Source organism: Protopterus annectens, chromosome 5.part0 (genome assembly GCF_019279795.1).
Source record: "Protopterus annectens isolate FY-2018-M chromosome 5.part0, PAN1.0, whole genome shotgun sequence".
Classification (NCBI taxonomy): Eukaryota; Metazoa; Chordata; order Ceratodontiformes; family Protopteridae; genus Protopterus; species Protopterus annectens.
The window spans coordinates 1,168,088,543-1,168,112,455 of record NC_056735.1 but is presented as its reverse complement, the minus strand read 5'-3'; the positions used below and the strand labels follow the sequence as shown (position 1 = coordinate 1,168,112,455).

General features: G+C 37.0%; 1 protein-coding gene across 2 annotated transcripts in view; it reads left to right on the top strand.

Annotated features, from left to right (window-relative positions):
• GK5 (glycerol kinase 5) overlaps window positions 1-23,913 on the top strand; it is a 478,960-nt gene that overhangs the window by 323,513 nt on the left and 131,534 nt on the right. For both annotated transcript variants that reach the window (XM_044071017.1, XR_006364759.1), the window contains exon 11: window positions 214-318. In XM_044071017.1, the coding sequence (XP_043926952.1) occupies window positions 214-318 (105 nt within the window). The remainder of the gene's footprint in view (window positions 1-213; window positions 319-23,913) is intronic.

Here is a 23,913-nt window from a genome sequence, read left to right as displayed (position 1 = left end):
GTGTGTGTGTTTGTTTTCCACAAGTATTGATTGGAAGCACGCTGTAGAGGAAATTGTTAAAAACACAATGTCTTCATCTCAGGCTGACATATGTCAGTTTACTGATAAGTGTCATATTTTAAAATGTGTAGATTTCTGCATGTTTATCCTGATTGTTGTATTTATGTTAACAGGATTTGTAGTCCAATCTCACTGAAATATACTTTATTTTAGGTCTTTATCCACTGGTTGGCTGGAAGATTGGAAAAGAACTCGTACTTTTAGCTGAAGGGAATGCAGCTGATACTGGTACCGCCATAAAGTGGGCAGAGAAGCTGGGTAGGTAGTAGTCAAATATAGAGTTCACATTTTGAGCATGAAATACCATGAACAGATTGTAATAATCAATGATATTCAGTTTTAGTACCCTGACACGTGACTGGGTCAGTGACTTGCAACACCTCAGGGTCTGGAGTTGTATCCTGACTTTTAGTTAATGTTTGCATACTGCCTCAGGGTTTCCATATGTTTTCAATAGTCACTCCAGTTTCCTCCCACCTATCAGCAAACATGTTATTTTAACTGTGTTGATGGATTTATCCTGTATAAAATGCATTTATCCTTTGTTGCTGTGGCATGAATCCTATGGATCCTGGCTGAAAAGAGTCTGCAGTAGACCACTTCACTTATCCATTTAAATTAAAGACAGTTGTAAAAAAATCTAATGTTAGAATATTTGATTTAATTTTTTTGATCATTTATAAACTGGGTAAGACAATTTTCAAGTGCGACCTGCAAGCACTGATCTCGTTAAGTGGTCTGGTAAGAATTTCATGGTATGTAAACTAAAATTGAGGGACTCAAATACAGAGCTGCAAGGTGAAGTTTGTTAGCAGCTCTTATCCTTAATCTGCTGTCATTATAGTGCCCGATGATAAAGGGGTATTTATTTTAATAATTGTTTGGTATGCATTTGCTCAAAATTATTTGTTCTTCAGGTGCTGATGGGAGCAATCCTTTATGTACTTAATGAAATACATTTTGGTATATTTGTGAACAAGATACCATGCTCCAATGGGTGGTGAATCAAGGAGACAGTGGAACCAGCCACTGTCCTTAGAACTAAAGGCAGTAGGTATTTGGACTTACTGGCAACATATTTCTTAGTTATTCAACATCCAGGAATGCATTTTTAGTTTCCAAAAACAAACCTAGTTGTATAACAGTGGGATTCCCGAATTTCTCAGCTGTTTCATTCAGGACTTAAACTTAATTAACAGCCTTGTTATCCTTACATGTATATGTGTGTATATGTATAGAATACATATACAGACACAGCCTACAGTGAAAGAAGAGGAGCCCACCCAAAAAGAAGTTAGAACAGCACTAAGGAATATGAAGTCATAGAAAGCAGCAGACTTAGATGAGGACAGAACAAATATGATCAAGATGTTAGGGAAGAAATGTCTCCAGAGGGTACCCGTAGCAGTATGGAATGAAAGGCATACCCCAGATGACTGGAGAATAAGTTTACTAGTGCCAGTGTACAAAGAACAAAGAGGACATTCACAACTGTGAGCAGTATATAGGTATCAAACTCCTGTCATAGTGAATGAAAGTTCTGCAGAAGGTAATCGATAAACAAATATACTGAGCAGTAAAAAAAAATTAAGATGGGAGATGAGCTGTTCAGTTTCAGATCAGGGATGCAGCATATTCCACCTGATGTTTTCATTGAGAGAGTTAGTCGAGAAGAAACTAGAGATGAGGAAAGAGTCCAACCGGGCATTCCTAAACATGGAGAAAACAGAGTTCCCATCAGCATTTCGAACGCTGACAATATCGAATCAGATAGTCGCCTCGAGAATGCAGAAAGTGCAGAATGTCGAACAGGTAAACGGAAATTTCTGTAAGGGGAGATTTCCATTTACTTCAATGTAGTGTGGTCTCAGAGTTGGTATATTTAAGTAGCGTGGGGTGTGGGGGATGCAATGGAGCTGGCCCCTCTGCCTACACCCTTTAGTTTTTTTTTTTGTATCTGCATTCGAAAATTGAATAGTACGATCATGTCAGTTTGACATTTAGTGATTCGAACTATTCAATTTTTGAAATGCTGATATAGACCCAAGAAAACATATGACAAGATCTCAAGAAAGCTGATTTGGGCACTCCTGCAATGTTTTATAGTCCCAGAAACATTGGTAGAATTACAATGGCACAAGTACAAATAGTGTTCCGACTCATGGAGGAGCTCCCATTGGAAGGGGATGTGCATCCGGATTCAGCCATGAGCCCAATGCTGTTCATACCTGTGATGTACTAGATTAGCAAACAGGTTAGATGGGACAGATCAACAAAGCAGCTTTATGCAGACTCTGAACAAGAATTGAATTTAAAACTAAAGGCAGACAGAATGAAACTGAGTACAGATAAGACTCTTGTAATGCCAGCTAATAGGAGAATCAGAAGAAACTGAGTATGGAGAGTGAAGAGAAAATAGTGGAGCCAGGTTAACATCTTCAGGTATTTGGTAGAGGTGATTGAGGGGAAAGGGAGGTCTGAATGAGGAGGTCAAAGTTAGAATCAGAGATGCTGCAGCCAACTGGCATAGTGTGTCAGGGGTAGTGTGTCACAGAAGAGTGCTGAAAAAGTTGAAAAGTAAGGTATACAAATCTGTGGTGCAACCAGTACTACTATATGTTATAGAAACCTGGGCAGTAAAGGCAGAGCAGTTGAGAAAGCTAGAGGTGATGGAGAAGTGCCTGAGATAGGTGGTAGGATGCACACTGAAGGACAGACAAAGAAATGAGGACATCAGAGCAGTAGCCCAAGTATTTCCAGTTGCAGAGAATGTTAAAATAAAATTGATTATGGTGGTTCGGGCACATGTGCAAAAAATCAGAAGACAATCTGGTGAACAAGATTTGGAGCAGACAGGAAGAAGGCAAGAGGAAATGAGGACATTCAGCAAAGTGATGAATGGATTGTGTGAGCAAAGACCTGGGACAGTCAGGCATGACTGTTGAAGGTAGGAGAGTGGCATGGAGTCGAGAGATGGCGACAGTTGGCACAAGACCCTGACCTCATATAGAAAATGGGAAAAGGATGGGGATGATTTTCATTTTTATATGTGTGTGTGTTTATGTGTTTATGTGTTTATGTGTGTGTGTGTGTGTGTGTGTGTGTGTGTGTGTGTGTATATATATATATATATATATATATATATATATATATATATATATATATATATATTGTGTGTGTGTATGTGTGTGTATATATGTATATGTATGTATATATATATATATATATATATATCTCAGATGCTCAGGTGGGAGCCGCCCTCTCCAAAGCAAAAAACACAGCATCAATGGGACCAGACGGTGTCCCAGGCAGCGTCCTACATGAACTCCAAGAAGAGCTAAACCCAAACATAAAACTACTGTTCAATCTCAGCCTTACTACAGGATATGTACCCAAACAGTGGCGTACAGCAACAGTGGTCCCTCTCCACAAAGGTGGTGCCTCAACGGACCCTGGAAACTATCGCCCCATAAGCCTGACTAGCTTGGTCTGCAAAGCTATGGAAAGGATCATTATGGACCTCATAAGTAAAGATACTGGGGACCTACAGACACTGGATCCTACCCAGTTTGGCTTTGTTAAGGGCAGATCCTGCCTCTTAAACCTGGTTGACTTCTTTGAAACAGTCACCAAGGCCATTGACGAAGGGAAGGTGGTCCACACAGCCTATCTGGACCTCGCAAAAGCCTTCGATACAATACCCCACTCGGGCATTATAGATAAGCTCACCAGCTTAAATATAAACCCCTATGTCACTAGATGGGTTGCAAACTGGCTCAAGGACAGAACCCACATGGTTAGAATTGCTGGAGCCATGTCAGACTCCAAACCAGTTACAAGTGGCGTCCCACAAGGCTCAGTCCTGGGACCTCTCTTGTTTGGTATATATTTCTCGGAGGTACAGGCCAACACGGAAGGACTGTGGCTGACCAAGTTCGCAGATGACTGCAAACTGGGTGCCATAATCGACTCTCCAGCCGACACAAGCATCCTCCAAAAGGGCCTCATAGAAACAGACAACTGGTGCCAGAGCCATGGCCTCAAGCTAAATGCCAAAAAGTGTATAGTCATCCCCTTTGGCAAAAACAAAGTGCCCACAAATTACCACATAGGTGGTAATCCATTAAGTACAGAAGAAGTCATTAGGGACCTGGGGACCCAAGTTGATAGCAATCTCTCCTTTGACAACCACATGGCCAAAGTGGTTAGAAAAACATTTTATATAGCCCACCTAATCATGAAGGATTCACATCTAGATTAGGGAGGTCATCGTGCCTCTTTACTCATCCCTCATCAGGCCCATAATTGAGTACAATGCCCCTTTTGGGATGTACCTTACCAAACACCTGCAGCAACTGGAAAGACCCCAAAAGTACCTCACCAAGAGGATCAAAGGGCTCAAACAGATGCCATATGCTGCCCGGTTAAAGAAACTCCAGCTCTACTCAGTGGCATACCGACTGCTCAGAGGTGACCTGTGCCTGACGTATAAGGCCATGTCCAACCCGGAATTAAGGGACATGCTGCACCTCAAAAAATCCAAATCCCATAGAGCTACATGCTCGAGAGACTTGAACCTCAGCACTGAAATAAATAGGACATGCTGGAGGGACAGATTCATAACCCAGAGGCTCCCTTCACTATGGAATAAAATCTCAGTCCAGGTTAGGCAGAGTCCCTCATTGACTCTCTTCAAGAGGAATCTTGATGAGTGGATGGGAGATCATAGGTTTACCCTGGGTATCACTTCTCTGTCACTGTTAGACAGAGGCACAGTATACTAACCTCGAAAAAGGGCATAGCAAAATTAATTTAAAATGGGTGGCAAAAGCCAAACATACTCTGGCTAGGCTTATAAATGCCCTAGGGCAGATAGCCTAGTATGAACCTATGAACCTATATATACACACACACACACACACACACACGTATGTTTAGAACTTGGTTAACTGGAGTGATTTCCATTTTTCCCCTGAATGTCATTGTCTAATTCACAACAAAAGAATGTGATTTTAGCCAGCAGATCCCTTGTATGGATCCCTGCCTTCACAGTGTCCTTTTTGATAATTTTATGGCCACTGTGCCTGCTAGCTGTCCAGCCAGTCGACACAGTTGTGCCCATTTTTTTCCCTTTACAGGCAGGAGCAGTTTGCAGTGCAGTCATCATGTAAGCATCCATTGGGAGGGGGGATTGCTTATGCCTTAATCTCATCTTATGCATGTCTGTCCAATATTCTCAGTGTAGGTGTGTGTGCAGTGGACATGGCATGGGGATGTGACACACACATGCAGGTTTCTTGTCCACTTGTGTCATCTGCTTCTCATTAGCAGGTGCCTCCCATCATGTCTGATTTGCCTACATGAGATTCATTGGCATTGCATGTGCTAGTGGAACAACATTTCCTCCCACCCAGTTGGGACAGATGATCAGGCAGTGCAGTATTTTGCATTGCTTGCCCATACTAATATAACCCCAGGTCATCCTTATTGTAATCTGTATTTACAGCTAAGTTCAAACATATTCATTTTATTGCTTCTAGTCTTATGTTTTCTGTACCGCAGAGCTGACAGCATCCCTTTCACCATGTGTATTTTTGCTGCTTGCTAGTCATTTTGTTTTAAGACTGCATGCATCAGAAGGTTTTTGAAGCATTTTTGGGGCAAGAAAGTAGTAAGAATAGAAGCATAAGATTAGAGATAAGCAAGTATCTTTACTGGTGGTGTGGTGTCTGGCTGTGGTAGTGGCAATTCCTAATGTCACCATTTGTCATCTGAAGAAAGTCCATACCAGGCTCATTGGGTTGCCTTTAAAACCACCAACTTCTGTACCAAGCAACAGTCCAGATTATTATGCAGCTCTTGTTAATGTTGTAGAGCAGAACCCAAGAAAAAAATATATTCTGGGTGGTGAAAAATGGCGCTGTGATAGTGATAGAAAAGATCACGGCAGTGCAGTCTTTACTGACATCATCTTTGCCTAGGAGAAAAGTAAAGAAAATGGCTAACCTGTGTGAAGACATTTAATTATGAAAACAGTCTGAAGGTAGGTCTCCTTACTTCTTCCTTATAGCGTATTCAGGGAGGCTAGGTTTCATTTTTAATACCTTATCTGAATCTTTAGTGCTTTAGTCATTATAACCGAAAAGCACACATCTTCCAAACAGAAAAAATGCAGTTATAGGCACTGTACTTCAGTAACAATAAAGGTTTTCCTCTTAATAAAACGTGGAAATTCAGTTTCAATAAATTCAAGGTCCAAGTCCAAAGACCACTAAGTAAAACGTTTCAAGACACCAATTTATTTGACAAAAAAAAAACAGATTAAGCGCTTTATTCTCCCATATGGAGACTTCATCAGAATCTGTTACACATACAAATTTTCAGTTTTAATACATCTAAGTAACACACACTTAATTAATCTTGACTTCTAATAGGCTGGCCATTAATTGACACTAATTAACATTGAGGTAATGCTGAACCAAACCTTTGGTAATTTACACTTGAATGTTAATACAAAGTTGTAGAGGTTCATAGGAATTCATGATCTTAACATTTCATAATTTTGTTTCCAACTTATATAAATGTTGTAAAAAATTAAATACAAGTAAAATCATCAAAGAAATTGTGACAGGAAATACTCATTTCTTATTAATACATTAGTTTGGTGTATAAATACCAAAAAATTTGTAAAAATATAAAAACAATATATATAAAAATATATATAAAATGTATGTAAAATATATATATATAGTATAAAAATATTGTATGTTAAAACCACATTTATTCTTGTACCTTAAATAGTGTTAACAACTATATTTTAAGCTACACCCTTAATAAATGGGAGATGAAAGCGCTTAATCTGTTTTTTTTTTTGTCAAATAAATTGGTGTCTTGAAACGTTTTACCTAGTGGTCTGTTGGACTTGGACCTTGAATTTATTGAAACTGAGTTTCCACGTTTTATTAAGAGGAAAACCTTTATTGTTACTGGAGAACAGCACTTTAGTCATTATACCTAACTGCATTTCACATATCAGAAATACAAAGTATGGTAATATGCAAGTTAAAATAAATATTGACACTGTCAAGAAATTTATTGATTGTGCTACAGCACTTTGCAAGGCTGTGGAACAAAGTATATTTGTAGCAGCATACAAGTCTGAGATAATTTAAAAGAAACTGAACATGAAGGTAAATTCAGACAGGACGTAACACTTTTCTTGCACTTTGACAATTGTTTGGTTCATGGCTTGCCACTTCGAACCGCCATGATTCAGCACAGCTTGGCTAAGCAGTTTCCTTGGGGAATCTCCTTCCCCCCCTGGACCACACCTCAATTTCCTGACTGGTATATTAACACTGTCCCCTTGAGTTGTTTGAACACACATGAAGTTCGTATCTTGGAACACTCACTGTTGGCCATAGCTTTAGTTTTGCTGAATTTTATAGTTCTTAATATGCAGATCTCTATTTGATTCCCGTTAGGATTAGCCTTTTGTTATTTATTTATTTTAGTTATTTATTAATTATTTATAAATTAATTAATTAATATGTAGATCTCTATTTGATTCCCATTAGGATTAGCCTTCATTTATTATTTTAGGTCATATTAGGGAGGTGCCTTTCAGTCAGTCTCTCCACTTACCTACTTCTCCCACAGAATTAAGGGGGTGGTCTGCACAATGTAGATAACTTTGGTAGTTGCGATTTAAAGTCCATGAGTTCAGTAATCAGACTAGCTGTTTGCTTCATTCTCCCTTGGGTGGAAGGGCGCTACTTTTTAAGCACACTGTCCCCAGTTTTCTTGCTTATTAAATCTTCTCTAACCAGCAAGCCTGGTCTTCCCTTAACTCATGCATTTGGAGAAAATTCTTGTAGAAGGTTAGCAGACACTAGTGTCGTGGTTTCCTTGTGTCCATGGCTGACATTTCTGCAGTGGCCACTTGATCATCATTTTGAACACTTAAGAATGAACTCAGTCTGAGGATATAGGTTTCATAGGTAAATACTAGGCTGTCAGTCTGCAGACTAGCAGAAGCCTACCCAACAGCCAGAGGTTAGAATCAAATCTGGTATGTCTGAGGTAAAGACTCTAAATGTTATGCCCCCTTTCTTTGACTTGGGACTTCTGTTGGATAATTTGTTGTCTCTTCATTGCATCCTGCTGCAATCTCCATATTTCTCCTCTGTTTGGGGTTCTTCCTTGTGTAAATGCATTCCATTTGGCGTGTCTAAGAACCTGTTAGATGTATATAAGCATTCACCAAATCATTTGATCTTTGAGATTGCTGTCTGCAAGGAGTGCCTTTTTACTGCCACCTTGACACTTTTTTGGGAGATGTTTTGTCCAGTACCAGCTCTTGATGATTTTAACAGTAATATTTCAACATGATATAAAGTAGTTTTATAATGGCTTTTCTTCCAGTGGTTTATAGGTAGCAACTAGGCTAGCTGCTGTTGTAGGCTATTTTAAGCCTAGCCAATTTGTCTTCAAAGGTGAGGATCGAACTCTGTTCCTTGCATTTGTGAGGTAACACCTTAACCATTATGCCGACCCCCAATAAAAACTTGATGCAATAGTTTTTATGTAACATCAGTACATTCTTATGCTGCTTTTGCTAGACTTGAATAGCAAGCAAGTCCACTGACTAATGAAATGTATATGAATCATATGTGCAAAAGTGGAAGCATTATGTGGAATTAACAATTATAAATATAAGAGTAAGGATTGCTTTATTATTAATATTTGGGGGCATCCACCTCTAATCTCTCAGTAGGCAGAATAGGAAGGGAACTGTTGCTAAACATGACATTACAGGCCCAGTTTTCTCAAAGAAATTGCATGTAATGATTGTATGTTTCAGAGCATTCTGCAGTACCAGTGACATGATCTGTGTTATGCTCTTTACTTGCAGACAACGCTAAAATCACTGAACGTACTTGCATACAACTTGGTCTGTGCTTTAATTAATTTTAGTTTAGTTATGCAAGACCAAGTTTAAATTTGATATAGTGCTTATTTTCCCAGCACTTTACATCAAATCATCACTCAAGCAATGTAAAGCAGTTAATATGATCCAAGTAATAACTGTAAAATATGCAGTAATTCGCTAAAAAACAGTTCTCACTAAGCAAGCAAAAAACTGTTAAACTGCAACAATGCTAAAAACAATGGCTGCTAATATTGCATTGTTCCACTAAATAATAACACTGTTGAAATAACGATTGATGCAGCCCAAAACTTGTCCCAACATCTTCAGTCACTCAAATCAATTACTGAATGATCTATAAACTTCACTAATAACAAGCCGGCAGAATTTTAGCTGGCAAAACATAGATTGCAAACAATACTTACTTGAGCATTAGAATAACTGCCTCAAAGTACAGTTTAGCAATTAGCTACAAAATAGATTCCAAGCACCAAAGTCTTGCAATCCAAAAAAGCAATCGGTCAGTAGGCCACTCCATTCTTCAGGTACTAAGCAGACCGCAAACAGCATCTTCTTCTTGCTTCCACTAAAACCAAGATTAATATGCAAACCTTGGTCTGTGAAACACCCATCTCTCGCTGACTTCTTTTTTCTATTACAACTCGACCAAACAGGACTCAATGCAGGAAATGTCATCAGTGACAGGAATGACAGTCAGTATAATTCCAGCCAAAATTGCATCCTTTTCCAGTCATTCACTCCTTTTCCACTACAGCCATGCCTGAAACACAAGCCACAGGTCACACGAACACCGAACTCTTGCTACTTTTCTTTCTTTTAATACCGCCAAGCGGTACAGGACTCATTGCAAGGAATGTCATCAGCGATAGACACCTGTATGCATCCATGCAAACGGATAATAATGTGATATTCTGAAATCCAATTTAGTGGGAAAATTTGAAACAAATTTCTTTAAAAAAAAACAAACAAATATAGCAAACTCTATGGTCTGGCTGCCACTCACCACCATTGTTGAAAATACAGCCAAGTCCATTTTGCCAGTAATACCATTGTCCAATTAGCAGCTTCTGGTTCTATTTTTTTTTCTTTGGGTGACTTTTAAGTAATTTCAGTGTCATTATCTAGATCTTTGATTTGAGTGTAGTGGTTGGTTGGTGAGGGGGGTAGTAGTCATTTTAAGTATTTACGGTAGTTTTCTTTTCCATAAATCTGTCTGAGTTTGGGTGTTGTTTCTGTGCACTTTGGCCTCTGTGTCAGTCAGCTATATTATTTCTTGTTGGCAACACAGAACCAGTTTCACTTCAGGCTGTTTGCCTGCCATGCAGGTGTACACATTTCTTGTTGACATTGTCACCAGGGCACTACATCTTACCACTGAAGGCAAAACAAATGTAGTAGTTATTCTGAGTAGGATGAGGTAATGACAAACTCTCAAGATGGATTATTTTGCAACCCAACAAAACATTCCTACATTTTTATCGTAAAACAGCAAGATTCCTATGACCTGGAGGACAGGAACAATCTCTTTCCTTTCAGCATCCAGCCTGAAATGTGCATTTCTTCTTTTCCATTAATACAAAATGACCTACTCATGACCAAACAGCAGTCAGCATAAGGCATCCTGGTGACACCAAATTAGGCATGACTGGTATAGATGTCTTATTTTATTGGATGTGATGTCTTTTGTCGCACTCCCCTGACAAAGGCAGCAAGTTCCCTTCATCCCACTTTTGAATACCTTGACATTTATTCTTGGATAACTGTAGCCTGATATCAAACAGGCATCCTTTTTATGAGTTCTTGCTATGACGCCTACTGCTGCTCGAATGTTATTAACAATGTTGAAACTTTTTTATTATTTTTGACTGATGGTCAAGCATGTTGGCCACTGTACTGCTTGTGAATAGCTTGCTGGAGTATATCTACAGTCTGTTGCTTTGAAATGTGACAAATTCATCAAGGTGCACCTGTCTGTCCTTTCTGTTTGTATGTACACACCTGCTTCAGTCTCTGCTAACTAAGCATACCAGCTCTGACTTAAAGGACTACTACATCTGAGACCATCTTACCTTTCACCTTCACTAGTTTTGAGATTTAAATTTCATCACAAGGAAGTTGACCTTGAGCCCCTTTGAACTAGTGCTTAGGGCTTAAATATGTAAACTGGAAGATAGTCATTTCTGCCGTGCAAGTCTGTTAAGAATAATCCCTTCATTTATGCCAAAGATGGTCTCATATTTCATCTTAAGCCAGTCTTCATATGTCAGTATTTTCCCCAACAAGCAAAACAAAAAAGAAAGATTACTTCACGCATTAGGTTTGCACAGAGAACTTGGATACTCTGTACTTAAGAAGAAAAAAAATTAATTTAGACAACTGAATCACATGCTGACATCTTTCTATGCCAGAAATATGAGGATGTGGAGTCACAAAACTTGTCAAAACGTTTGCATTTTATTTTGCAAAGATAATAGTGGCATGCATTGACAGGAGTCGAAGGAAATTCCATAACAGAAATTGGCAATGCTGTAGCCTTCTTCAAGAACATCTGTACCCAGCACACACATGAGGCTGCAGTAATGATGTGAATTCACACATTGGCAAAACACTATAATCTTTTCTTTTGGTGGGGATGATTTTTTTATCCTTTTACCCACTGATCATCCTCTCTGCCATGACTGACGGCAGACTGGCCTGTTTGTTCCCTGTGAAAGTCAGCAAATCATGGAAGGCTACTATCCAGACAGCGGTCAGGGTTTACAGTGCCCTAACGCCCAATCCTTATGATTTACCTGCTAAGTCACTCATAGTGCAGGGTACCACATGGGCATATTTCTGTACATAATTCACTCCCAACTACAGCACACACTGTTTGATGAATGCACACATTCTGGTACTGTGCTTTTATCACTGTAGCAGACATCCATCTCTGGATGTCAGTACTGCAGCAGACCTGGCTATCTTTCTTTCCTTAATATGGCTAACCTGATGTTGACCACTCACTCCCCAACTTCATTCTGCAGTGCCTGGATTGCTAATTGATCCCAAGTAATCTGGGTTGCAGTCAGGGTTTTATCTAGCTGCTATGTGGAGCTAGTACTCGGTTGTGGAAAAATACTAGTATTATTAAAAACACTCACTCCAAAGACCTCAACCTTCATCACACATAAACAAAGACCTCTTGGAGAGAGAAGTTCATCATTCTGAAGAATCTTCTGCCTATGGGGAAAGCTCCCATTTCATATCAAACAGTGTAACACATTGGCCTCCTTCAAGTTTTTCCCTGATAACTGGGTAGGAAATTTGTGCATTTGTAAGTGTAATGGTTGTCATTGCACTGGTTGACAAATCAATCCACTAAACTCTCTGGGTTGCATGGCTAAGCTCTGTATGTATATAGTTGCCTGTTTGGTAAGAACCTATGAACCTAAGAAGTATTGCATAAAGGGGAAGTTCTTCAGAGGAGTAATACTTAATAGGCTGTCATCCTATGCAGTAGCTTATGTTACAGTAAACGCTGGAAGTCACATCCCTAACAAACAAACTGAAAATGCAAATCATTATAGTTTAATAGAAGAAATCTCTTCTGTGCAATGGCCTAGTCTAAAAAGCATACAACCAGTAAGGAGAGAGTTTTAGAACTGTCTAACCCTCAGCTATTAAAAGCCAAGAATCAGATAACCCCCACAGAGAAATTACACAAGGAAATCACCAGGAATTTTAAGAGGAGTCCACAAACCTTGTTAAATCAGAAGAAAGCAATATTTAAAAACAAATGTCAAAGAAATGGAACTCGAAAAGCCTGGTAGGATGCAGAGAAGGACAAAAAAAAAGAACTCATAAGGAACCACTGTAGAGGCTAACTGGTCAGTACTAGAATATGGACCATCTTTAAGACAGGGCAGTCCAGACCAGCAATGGAACACATTACTACAACAGCACCAATCAATCTAAATTAGAAAGAATGTAAGTATCAACACAAAGCATTAACAGGATTACAGTCAGTTGTGATGCTTTAGAGGAACAGCACTCAGACTGAGATAAGAAGTAAATTAAGTGACCAAGAACTATGAGGGGCTACACTTCCAGCACACAAAAAATGCACAAATATTTCAAATTAATAGAGAGAAACAAGATTTAACCAGTAAGATGGTGCATTGGGAATCTAGAGCCAGATGCACAAATTAAAATGTCCTAGGTATACTGGAGAATTCCACCACCAGAATCTGTCTGGAACAGCGTATCCAGAAGATTTTTACAAGAGAAGTGGAATTACCAGGAAACTGTTCAGTGCTCCTAGAGCATGTGTACACAATCAGGAAATGCTCATAAGATCAAAACTGTCCAAGACTGGTGAAAATTAGTGGTACGTATGGCAGTGATAAACAGAGATTGTTGTCAAAATTCAAGAAAAGAAAGAAGACAGAAATAGACAAGGCATTACTCCAAGTGTACTCACATTTAACAAAGGAAATTGATAACTGCAAACACCTTTCTAGTCTAATTTATTTACCAGGATAGAGCACAGATCTCCATGGACATTTATTTAGACACAGCCTGGGAGCACTGTTTGGTTAATCAGTGTCACACAGTCAGTAGAGGCTGAGGGAATTGAACCCTGGCCCAATGAACTACACTACCAACGACTCTACAGAAGCTTAACATGCTCCTCCTGTCACATAAAAGCAGAGACTGAATTAAAGGCAGTAGGAGCTGCCTAGGAGAAGGAATACATGCTCTTGGGAAAGGTAGAAGGAGTGTAGTTAGTTAGCTTCTGTACTTTGGCAGAAGATAGTGCATCTGAGCATTTTTCTTATGTCATTCTTTGTTTATTCCCTGCATAAAGAAAGTATTGCTTTTGATGTTTGTGCTTACAACAAATAGGTTATATGAGTTCCACACATATTTCAGTGAATATTAATGATTCAGAATACATAAGGAAACAAAAACATATTCTTATCATATGCGGAAAAAGATGATTTTTTTTGCTTGCAAATAAATAATTAATCTCAGAATAATATAGTTCACTGGAATAAGTAATGGAATTGCATTCAAGACGTATCTGTAAATCCTGGTCCATTTCACTTGGCGGGGGTGCTCATTCTAATCAAACCGTCTAAGACTTAAATACTGATACAGATATATGTTATCAGTGAGAGGCACCCGTATACATCCATACGAAATGATATTCACTCACCATCACCTGCTAAACCTTGCTAATGCATGCTAAACCTAACCGTACCCCTAACCCCAACTGCATGCATTACCTTAGAAAAACCCGTTCTGTAACACTACCACTACAAAAGACAGCTTGGATGTACTCCACATACAAAAAGACACATGCACAACACTAAATCTAACTCATTCCTTAGTCCTAACTCTAACCTTAACCTGCCAACATTCACACAAACACTTGCAAAATCCAACCCATTAGCTAGGTTTTTCTATAATTCTTAACTCTACATACACAAACATGCACTGTCTCACTCGCTCCTAATCCCTTACCTGCAGACAATAAACCTGCAGTTTGACTTATTCCACCATCAATTAATTTCATTTAAAAAGCTGCTCCACCCAGCATGTTCAACAAAACGCTTGTTCAGTAGACTAAAGGAACCCATATATGTATGTATGTCTGTGTGTGTATAAATAAATATATATATATATATATATATATATATATATATATATATATGTATACACACACACACACACACACACACACACCCACATATATATATATATGTATGGATTCACTTTGGAATCTCGAAATTCTGAAACATCGAATGCCATATGATCGAGACCATATGATCGATGTTTCGGAATATCAAAATTCCAAAACAACCCCCCCCCCCAAAAAAAAAAACAATTATGCAGGGGGGAAAGCTCCCCTGCACCCCCCACAACCCCGCTACTTAAATATACCAATGCCAAGATTGCACTACAGCAAGGAAAAGGGAAATCTCCCATTCCACGCTGTATGCAGATCTCCATTCAGAATTTCAAAATACTGAAACTTCGATCATATGGTCTCGACCATATGAAATCTGAAGTTTCAGTACTTTGACATTATATACACACACAGACACACACACACACACACACATATATATATATATATATGTGTGTGTGTGTGTGTGTGTGTGTGTGTGTGTGTGTATGTGTGTGTGTGATATATATATATATATATATATATATATATATATATATATATATAATGCTACCTGTAGTTGAAAATGCACAGCACTGTTTGATCAATCTAAAACGATCAAAAGACAAAACACTGAAAAAAAAACATTTTTAGCAGAGGACAAGCTCCCTACAACCTCCCCATGTGGGTTGTGCCCCATACCCCCTGATGCTTAATACATAAAAACTCCATGATCTCACAACAGAGGGGCGGGTCAAATTCCCATTCCCTGCTGTACTGCAACTTACCACTAACTACAGAAATGCCAGCATTCTGCAATCATATAACTATTCAATTGCTTGTGAAATCTTCAGTATTCCAAACGTTTAAATGACCTGGTTCTAGAAGCAATCTTGCGATAAGTACATTTCCCACAAAAAGTACTTCCACCCGTTCTCTTACTTTCATACACATACCCTCTTTTTAATAACGCTGTAGTGTATTTAACACTTGCAAATGTGAAATTATAGTGTTTTGAGTTTTGTAATAGTTATTGTCATTATTAAGTTTTCAGAAATGCTGGATCGTTTTCTAGTGAATCGTACATTCTTGTTCTGTGCACTCTTTGGCATGTCGTGCAGCTGGTATGCTGTTAAGGATATTTAAGGAGTGCTGACCATGTTTCCATTATAGATTTGTGGGAGTTAAAAAATAATCATTCTTTTGGTTTTTGGTTGTTAGAAGTGTTTTGTTTACCGGCATCTTACAGCAGATTTCATTTTGAATACCATCATGGCTGAGGGTGAGGACTTGTGATTATTTTTAAACAGTTTAGTGGTTGACAAAAACTATTTTAATTTTTTTTTTTCTGAAGAGGCAGTTTATTCTGGTGCGGACAATGGTGGTATGCAGTCCGATTTAATTAAAGACTTTAAAACCTTGTTAGAAATTGCCAAAAAGGTACAGGCAAGTGTATGGCATATTAAGCTCCAAAAGGCATATTTTAATGCTGATATTTCACCAAGGGGCTTACGAGTTTATGTAGAGCCCGGGGTTGGTGCTGAGAATGAAGAGTTTGTGGCGAAATGGGGAAAAGTTCAATCTACTGCTTCTAAAATGTTTGTTGATCTGTTAATTAAACATTATGTATATCAATTGAACTTTAACTATATGACTGTGCAGAAATATAAATCATCTAGTGGATACAGTACCAAATATGGGGAATTACTAAAGGAAGTTGAGAAATATGAATCCAAACTACACGATAGAAAATTGAGAAAATATCAGAGATATGAAGGACTACAAGAATGATACAGTATATAGTTGGCGGAAGATGAAAAGAGCTGCTCATTTTTCTGATAAAGATAAAGTAAAGAGGAGACCAAAAAGGAAGAGATACATCCTAAAGAAGTCAGTGGAGGTTGTTAATAAAGATTTAAGTACCTCAGGGTTTTCATCGAACTATACGGACACTGAGTCTGATGCAGTTGAATTAGAATTTAATTCACCTGTTAATAAAAGATTTAAAGGCCCTTTAGAAGAAAGGGCAGGAAACACAAGAAAAGAATCTGTGGAGGAAGTATTCAAGATGTTGAAGAAATAAATATTGATTCAAAATGGTAGTACTATTGTTGAAAATGGGACTGATGAAAATCAAATTTTGGTGAATTTGTCTTCTAGAAATTTTTCCTGTGCCAAATTAAATTTACTCAATAAAGGTTTGGATTTTATTCCTTCTTTTTATACCTTACAGCATTGGTTCTGAAACTTTGCAAGCTGGAGGACCCCTTTTATCAAGGAAATATTTTGGCGTACCCATATAGGTGGCAGTACATATACATTACGTTTGGATCAATCCCCCAACCCACCCATTCAGCTCCCCCCAATGCAGCCATTTCAGTGTCCCATTACTTGGCTATCCCCCAGTTGCCGTAACACTGTTCAAAATTCTCAATGTGTATACTGTTTTCTGCTTTACTTCTACAATGATTACAGATGTTTGGATTTCATTTAAAACTTTTATTTCAAATTTTATAGCGCAAATACTGATAGACATTTGCTAAAGCTAAACAAAGCAATACCGTCTCACAATGAAAACAGACTTAACATTAAAACTTCTCTGCCTTTGAGACTCACATTCACTGAAACAGCACTGAAACCCACATTCAAAGAAAATGAATCCTCCAGGGGCAGATTAAGTTTACCTTTGGGCTGTTTTCAAAGCATAGGTCCCTTGCAAACATTTTTAGGACAATGCAAAAGTTAGTTGATTCACCTTCCTGAGTGTATAATTAAATTTTAAGATACAATAATTAAATTATATCCCTTGTATTATACAGAATCACTTGGTGGAGCATGTTTTAAATGTATAGTTTTGCACATTTTTCCAGTAAGCAATGAAACAAAACATATGAACCAGTAATGACAAAACTGCTCAAGTTAGAACATTTCAACCAAAAAAGGCCACTCAAAGTTCTGTCATTAAAATCCACCAATATCAGTCAATATGCATAATCTCTGCAGAAGTAAAAGTCAGCTGACTAATTCCACCTTAAAGAGATCTGTAACCAATGAAAGGGTTGCTGCTAACAACTTTATATTTCAGTGTTTTATCTACCTACTTATGTTACATAAAAAAGTGGCAAGCTGGTAATATTGCATGGATAGCAAACTGAAAACAGATTCATAGTTACTAGGCATCTCATCCAAAGGAAGACATTCATGACTTCAGCACCCCGTCCGCTGAAAATACAACACAGTGTTTGCAATCCATCTATGTGCTGTGGGAGTAGAACACACAGCCTTCTGCATTAAAATGCAAGCATGCTGCCCATTACTAACACTGTTTTAAAATTCAGTACCACAGTAGGGATACCATTTGTTAGATAGCTACACAAAACAGTTGCAGAGAACAGACAAACATATGGGGCAAAAATGTGGGCATTCTGCAAAAACCTGGACAGCTGACGGGTATGCTACCTATGTCTTACACACACACACACACCCTACCTCCCTCCCTCTTACACACACAGCTACTTTCTTACCTCTTATATACACGTGCACACACACACACACACACACACAAAACATTTCAAAGAAAGTTGTTTTGCATTAGTAGAATTTTGTGAAGGATATGAAGTCTAAAGCTCAAAGTCCTAAATGATTTTCCAGGGATTTGCCAGAAAAACAGAGTTTTATGAGAAACAGACTAAAATTATGAGGCAAAAAATCTGGACATTCTGCAAAAACCTGGACAGCTGAAGGGTATGCTACCTACCTCTTAAATGCATCTCTTTACCTTTTACACATACGCCTACATGCCTCCCTCCCTCCCTCTTACGCGCGCACACACACACACAAACCTTCCTGCCTCTTAAACACACACACACACACACACACCTACTCTCTCCCTGCTTCTTGCGCACGCACACACACACACACACACACACACACACACACACACACACACACACACACACACACACCTTCCTGCCTCTTAAACACACACACACACACACACACACACCTACTCTTTCCCTGCTTCTCACACACACACACTCTCACACACACACACACTCACACACACACTCTCACACACACACTCACACACACACACTCTCACACACACACACTCTCACACACACACACACACACACACACACACACACACACACACACACACACAATACCTCTCAATCTCTTCAGCAAAAGGAATCTGGTAAAAACGTGTTGTAATGGGGCGGGAGACAGAGGACCAAAATTAAATATTGCACTTTCAAACTTAGAAAGCCTGCAGACATGGGCATGTTTGATTTGTGAATATGTGTATATGTACACACACATATGTTCACATATATGTTCACATATATATATATATATATATATATATATATATATATATATATATACACACACACACACACACACACACACACACACACACACACACACACACACACACACACATATAAGTGAATATGCTTGGTTGTATGTATTTTTGAATGGGACTGTATTCAATAATGGTTTATTTGTGTGCTATTTTTATTTAGGTTTGTCCTTTTTGATGGAATCTTATAGTTCTATCTGCGACCATTAAGTGGGTTTTTGCATTTAGGGGGATGTGAGCACTGTACCTTTAAATATTGTCTTTATTAGCCACTTTGTAGCAGCTATTGGATTAACACTGATGGCGAAACTGGTTTGTTCTTTCCTCACTCTCATGGATGTCTGCTTTTTAATAACATTGTAGCGTATTTAACGCTTGCAACTGGAAATTATTGTTTCTAGTCTGATGTGTAAAGCTATGGAACGCATCATTATGGACCTAATAAACAAGGATTTAGGGAATCTCCAAACTCTAGATCCCACACAGTTTGGTTTTGTGAAGGGTAGATCATGCTTGCTCAACTTGGTCGACTTCTTTGAGTCAGTCACCGGAGCTGTGGATGAAGGCAAGGTGGTTCATACAGCCTACCTTGATCTGGCCAAGGCTTTTGATACCATTCCCCACTCAGGAATCATAGAAAAACTCACAAAGCTTGGCATCAACCCCTATATCACTAGGTGGGTTGCAAACTGGCTCACAGATAGAACCCACAGTGTGAAAGTAGCTGACTCCAAGTCAGACTGCCGATTATTCACGAGTGGAGTCCCACAGGGTTTGGTCCTGGGTCCTCTCCTGTTTGGTATCTACTTCTCTGAAGTCCAGGCCAACACTGGTATCTACTTCTCTGAAGTCCAGGCCAACACGAAGGGACTCTGGCTGACAACGTTCGCAGACGATTAACTCCCCAAGTGATGTTGACATCTTACAGAAATCATATTCTGCTTTTATATTCATTCTTATTTTTATTCATATAGTTATATTATTTTTTTTTTCTTTCCTTTCATTTGTTGTTTGTTTTTTTTTTTGTCTCTTCTGTTTTTTTTTTTTTTCTTTTTATTATATTTATATTATTTTTTCTTTTGTTGTTTTTTCTTTTATTATATTATTTTTCTTTCTAATATTCTCTTTTATATTTTCATTTATTTTTATATTATGTTTTTTTTTTTTTTTTTTTTTTCAAAAAAAAAAAAAAGATATGTTTTAAAATTTTTTGATCTTTCAAGTTTTTTCTTGATTTTTATTTTATATTTTGAGATCATAATATAATATTCTTATTCTTCATTTTTTATCTGTCTTTAAATTTTTTTTTGCATATTTCTTTTTTATTTCATTCCTTATGTTATTTGCATATATTATTCTTTATTATTCTTTTCTTGTTATTATTTTGTGTTTTCCTTTTTTATTTGGTGCATGTTCATTTTTTCTTTCTTGTATCAGTTTCTTCTTATCATCATTGTTCCTTGTGTGATGGCTTGTCTCTGCTTTTGGTGTGTGTTTTTAGCTCTCCTGCTTTTTTACAGTTTATGTTGTCTTATCATTTTTAGTTGGTCTGTTGTCTCTGTGTTTTTCTGTTTTTGTTTTTCTTCAATTTTCTGCTTTTTACTTGTGTTTTATGTTTGGTTTCTTTTTGTGGGTCTTTCTCTGCTTCCTCTGCCCTGTGTCTTTTTTGCCTGTGTCTTTGTTTTTGTCTGTGTCTCTTTTGTTTGCTGTGTTTTTTTCTTCTTCTTTCTCTGCTGTCTGTCTGTCTCTTCTGTTGTTGTTTGTTTCTTTTGCCTCCTGCCTGTCTGTGTCTGGTTGTTTGTCTTTTTGCTGGCTCTGTGTGCTCTGTTGTGCTAGGTTTGTTTGTGTGTGGCTTTGTTTTGTTTGTTTTTTTTTTTTTTTTTTTGTTTTTGTTTTTTTTTTGTTTTTTGTGTTTTTTTTTTTGTTTTTTTTTTGTTTTTTTTTGTGTGTTTTTTTTTATTCTGTCTTTTTTGTGTTTTTTTGTGTGTGCCTTTTTCCTTTTTCCTTTCTTTTTTTTTTTTTATTTTTTTTTTTTTCTTTTCCTTTAACTTTTTTTTTTTTCTCTTCTTTTCTCTTTTTTTTTTTTTTTTTTTTTTTTTTTCCTTTTCTTTTTCTTTTTTTTTTTTTTCTTTTTTCTTCTGTCTTTTATTGTTCTTTTTTTTTTTTCTTTCTTCTTCCTTCTTTTTCTTTTTCTTTTTTTTTCTTTTTCTCTTTTTCTTTTTTTTCAATATTTTTTTTTTTTTTTCTCTCTTTTTTTTATTTTTTGTTTTTTTTCCTTTTTTTTTTTTTTCTCTCTTTTTTTCCTTTATTTTTTTTTTTTTTTTTCTTTTTTTTTTTTTCTCTTTTTTTTTTTTTTTTTTTTTTCTTTTCCTTTTTTTTTTTTTTTCTCTCTTTTTTTTTTTTTTTTTTTTTTTTTTTTTTTATTTTTCCTCTTTTTATATATTTTTTTTTTTTCTTCTCTTTTTCTTTCTTTTTTTTTCATATACAAACCTTTTTTTTTTTCTTTTTTCTCTATATTTTTCCTCTTTTTTTTTTTTTTCCTCTTTTTTCCTCTTTTTTTTTCCTTATTTTTTCTTTTTTTTTTTTTACTTTTTCCTTTATATTTTTTTTTTCTTCTTTTTTTCTTTTTCCATCTTTTTTCTTTTTCTTTTTTTTTTATACCTTTTTTTTTATTAAAAATATAGCCCTCTGCCTTTCCTTCTTCCCTTTTTTTATCAACCTTTTTTCTTTTTTATATTAATACTTTGTCTTCCTTTATCAACAATACCATATTTTAACCATCTATGTCAGTCATATGTTTTGTTTCTGAGTGTGTGTGTTGTGTCTTTTGCTGTTTTTTTTTTTCTGTGTGTCTTGTGTGTTTTGTTTTTGTTTTTTGTGTGTGTGTTTTTTGTGTTGTGCATTTGTGTGTTTGTCTTTTGTGTGTGCTTGTTGTTATTTTTTTGGTTGTTCATTGTTTTCATGTTTTTTTTTTGTGTTGTGTCTGGCAGTGGGTTGTTTTTGTGTTTTCTTGTTTTGTGTTTCTTTTTGAATATGTTTTTTTGTTTTTTGTTTTTCTGTATTGTTGTTTTTTTTGGTGTTCTAATTTTTTGTTTGTGTGTGCTTGTTTGGTTTGTTAAAATTTAAAATTTACAAAATTTATCTTATTTATCAATACATTTAATATAATATATAATACATCAGTATATTAGAGTTTTGTTTTTTGTTAAATATTAATTTTTATAATCTCAATGTAGCAAAACAGTTGTTAACAAACAGGCTTATTTGCAACAGACAACTAGGAATTCACATTTTTGCCTGGCTGTGGGGAGTAACAGAAACAGAAAAAAAAAACACTATTTTAATTACACAATACTTATAAAATTCATTCTCTTTAATGGAACAGGCAGTGATTTTTATATGACTTGACAGGCTTTCTTACTGCTTATATGATCAAGACCAAGTAAGACATTCTGCAATAAGTTAGTGTAACAGTTTTCACTTCTGGTTTAAAGGGTATACTCCAAACTTCTTCTTACAAGGATATCTTTCGGCTACCTTTATTTCTCACTAGAGACTCCACTGGACTGCTTCTTCTCAGGTTGGGAATTTGTCCTTGGAAGGGTTAGTGCTTCTAATGTAGCTCAAAAGTCAGCTGATTGGCATTAGCGCCTTCTGTTTCCCTGCTTCTTACATACTTACAGTTAAAGGGCAGCCCTATCCTGTACTACAGCAGTGAAGGTATTTTACTTGGTGTAGCAGTCATAATACACAGTCACAGGCACAAAGTATATATATCAAATATAGCAACTTGAGATTATTATGTTAATCAAGCTTCTTGAAAGCAAGGAGGTTGTAGACTTTACAATCCAGCCCTTGCAAACTTCATTCTAACATCCTCTCTGATCCAGGATTTGGAGATTACTGTAAATTCTAAGAACTCTTTTCTATTCCCAGCAGTGTCTGTGATCTTTCTGGTGGCTTTAGTAGGTTCGGTTCAGATGAGATATTCTACCTCAAATAGACTTCGTTCTGATCATGATAGCATATTTTTGTCAAATGCAAGCCATTACACAAAACAGTTCCTAAAGCACTGGACTGCATATTTTGCATTCTCCTGGTTCCTTTATGCAAGACTCCATATGAGAAGAAATAGGTGGGCTCAGTAATATTTGGAACAACTTAACAGATTCCCTAGAAACACTTGTTCCTTTTTCCCAGTCAGTAAAAAAAGAAGGAATATCTCTGATAGTGTACACAATGTGCCTGCTAAAAAGGCATTCCTTGGTTCCTGTTACAGTATCTCAACAGGTAACTACAGATATTTCAAACTATACTCGGGGAGTCCCTTTCAGCAGTCTCTCTCCAAATCTTTTGGGTTTCTAGTACCATGACAGGAATGGACCCCATTCCTAATTCAAAGTACAGTTAAAGTTCATGAAATTAGTATTTCAGTCTTCAATGTCCACCAAAAGTACTCTTCCCAGCACCTGCACTGTGCCTAGTAATGAATCCTTCTGCAAGTTGGTACAGGGTTACATGTATTTCTAACGTATCTAAATACGATTGTAGGTTTTTTTTTATAAGACTTGTTGCTGCTGTTACTATTGGAACTGTCTGGGTATCTTTCTTGCAAATTGCTCTCATTTCTGCCTGCAGATCCTGATATTTTATGACTTTGTCTCTCTCTATGCAAGACACTAGTCACTGGGTGTAGCAATTTCAATGATCAATGCTACTTTTGTCTTCTTTTCATGGACCACTGTATCTGGTTTTCTAGTGTCTGTCTTTTGAACTGTTGGTAATGGGTGATCCCATGTTATATATACTTCATAATTTTCTATGATGCTTTGTGGCTCATGTTTCCAGTGTTTTTCAGCCACTTCAGTACCATAATGTTTGCACAAT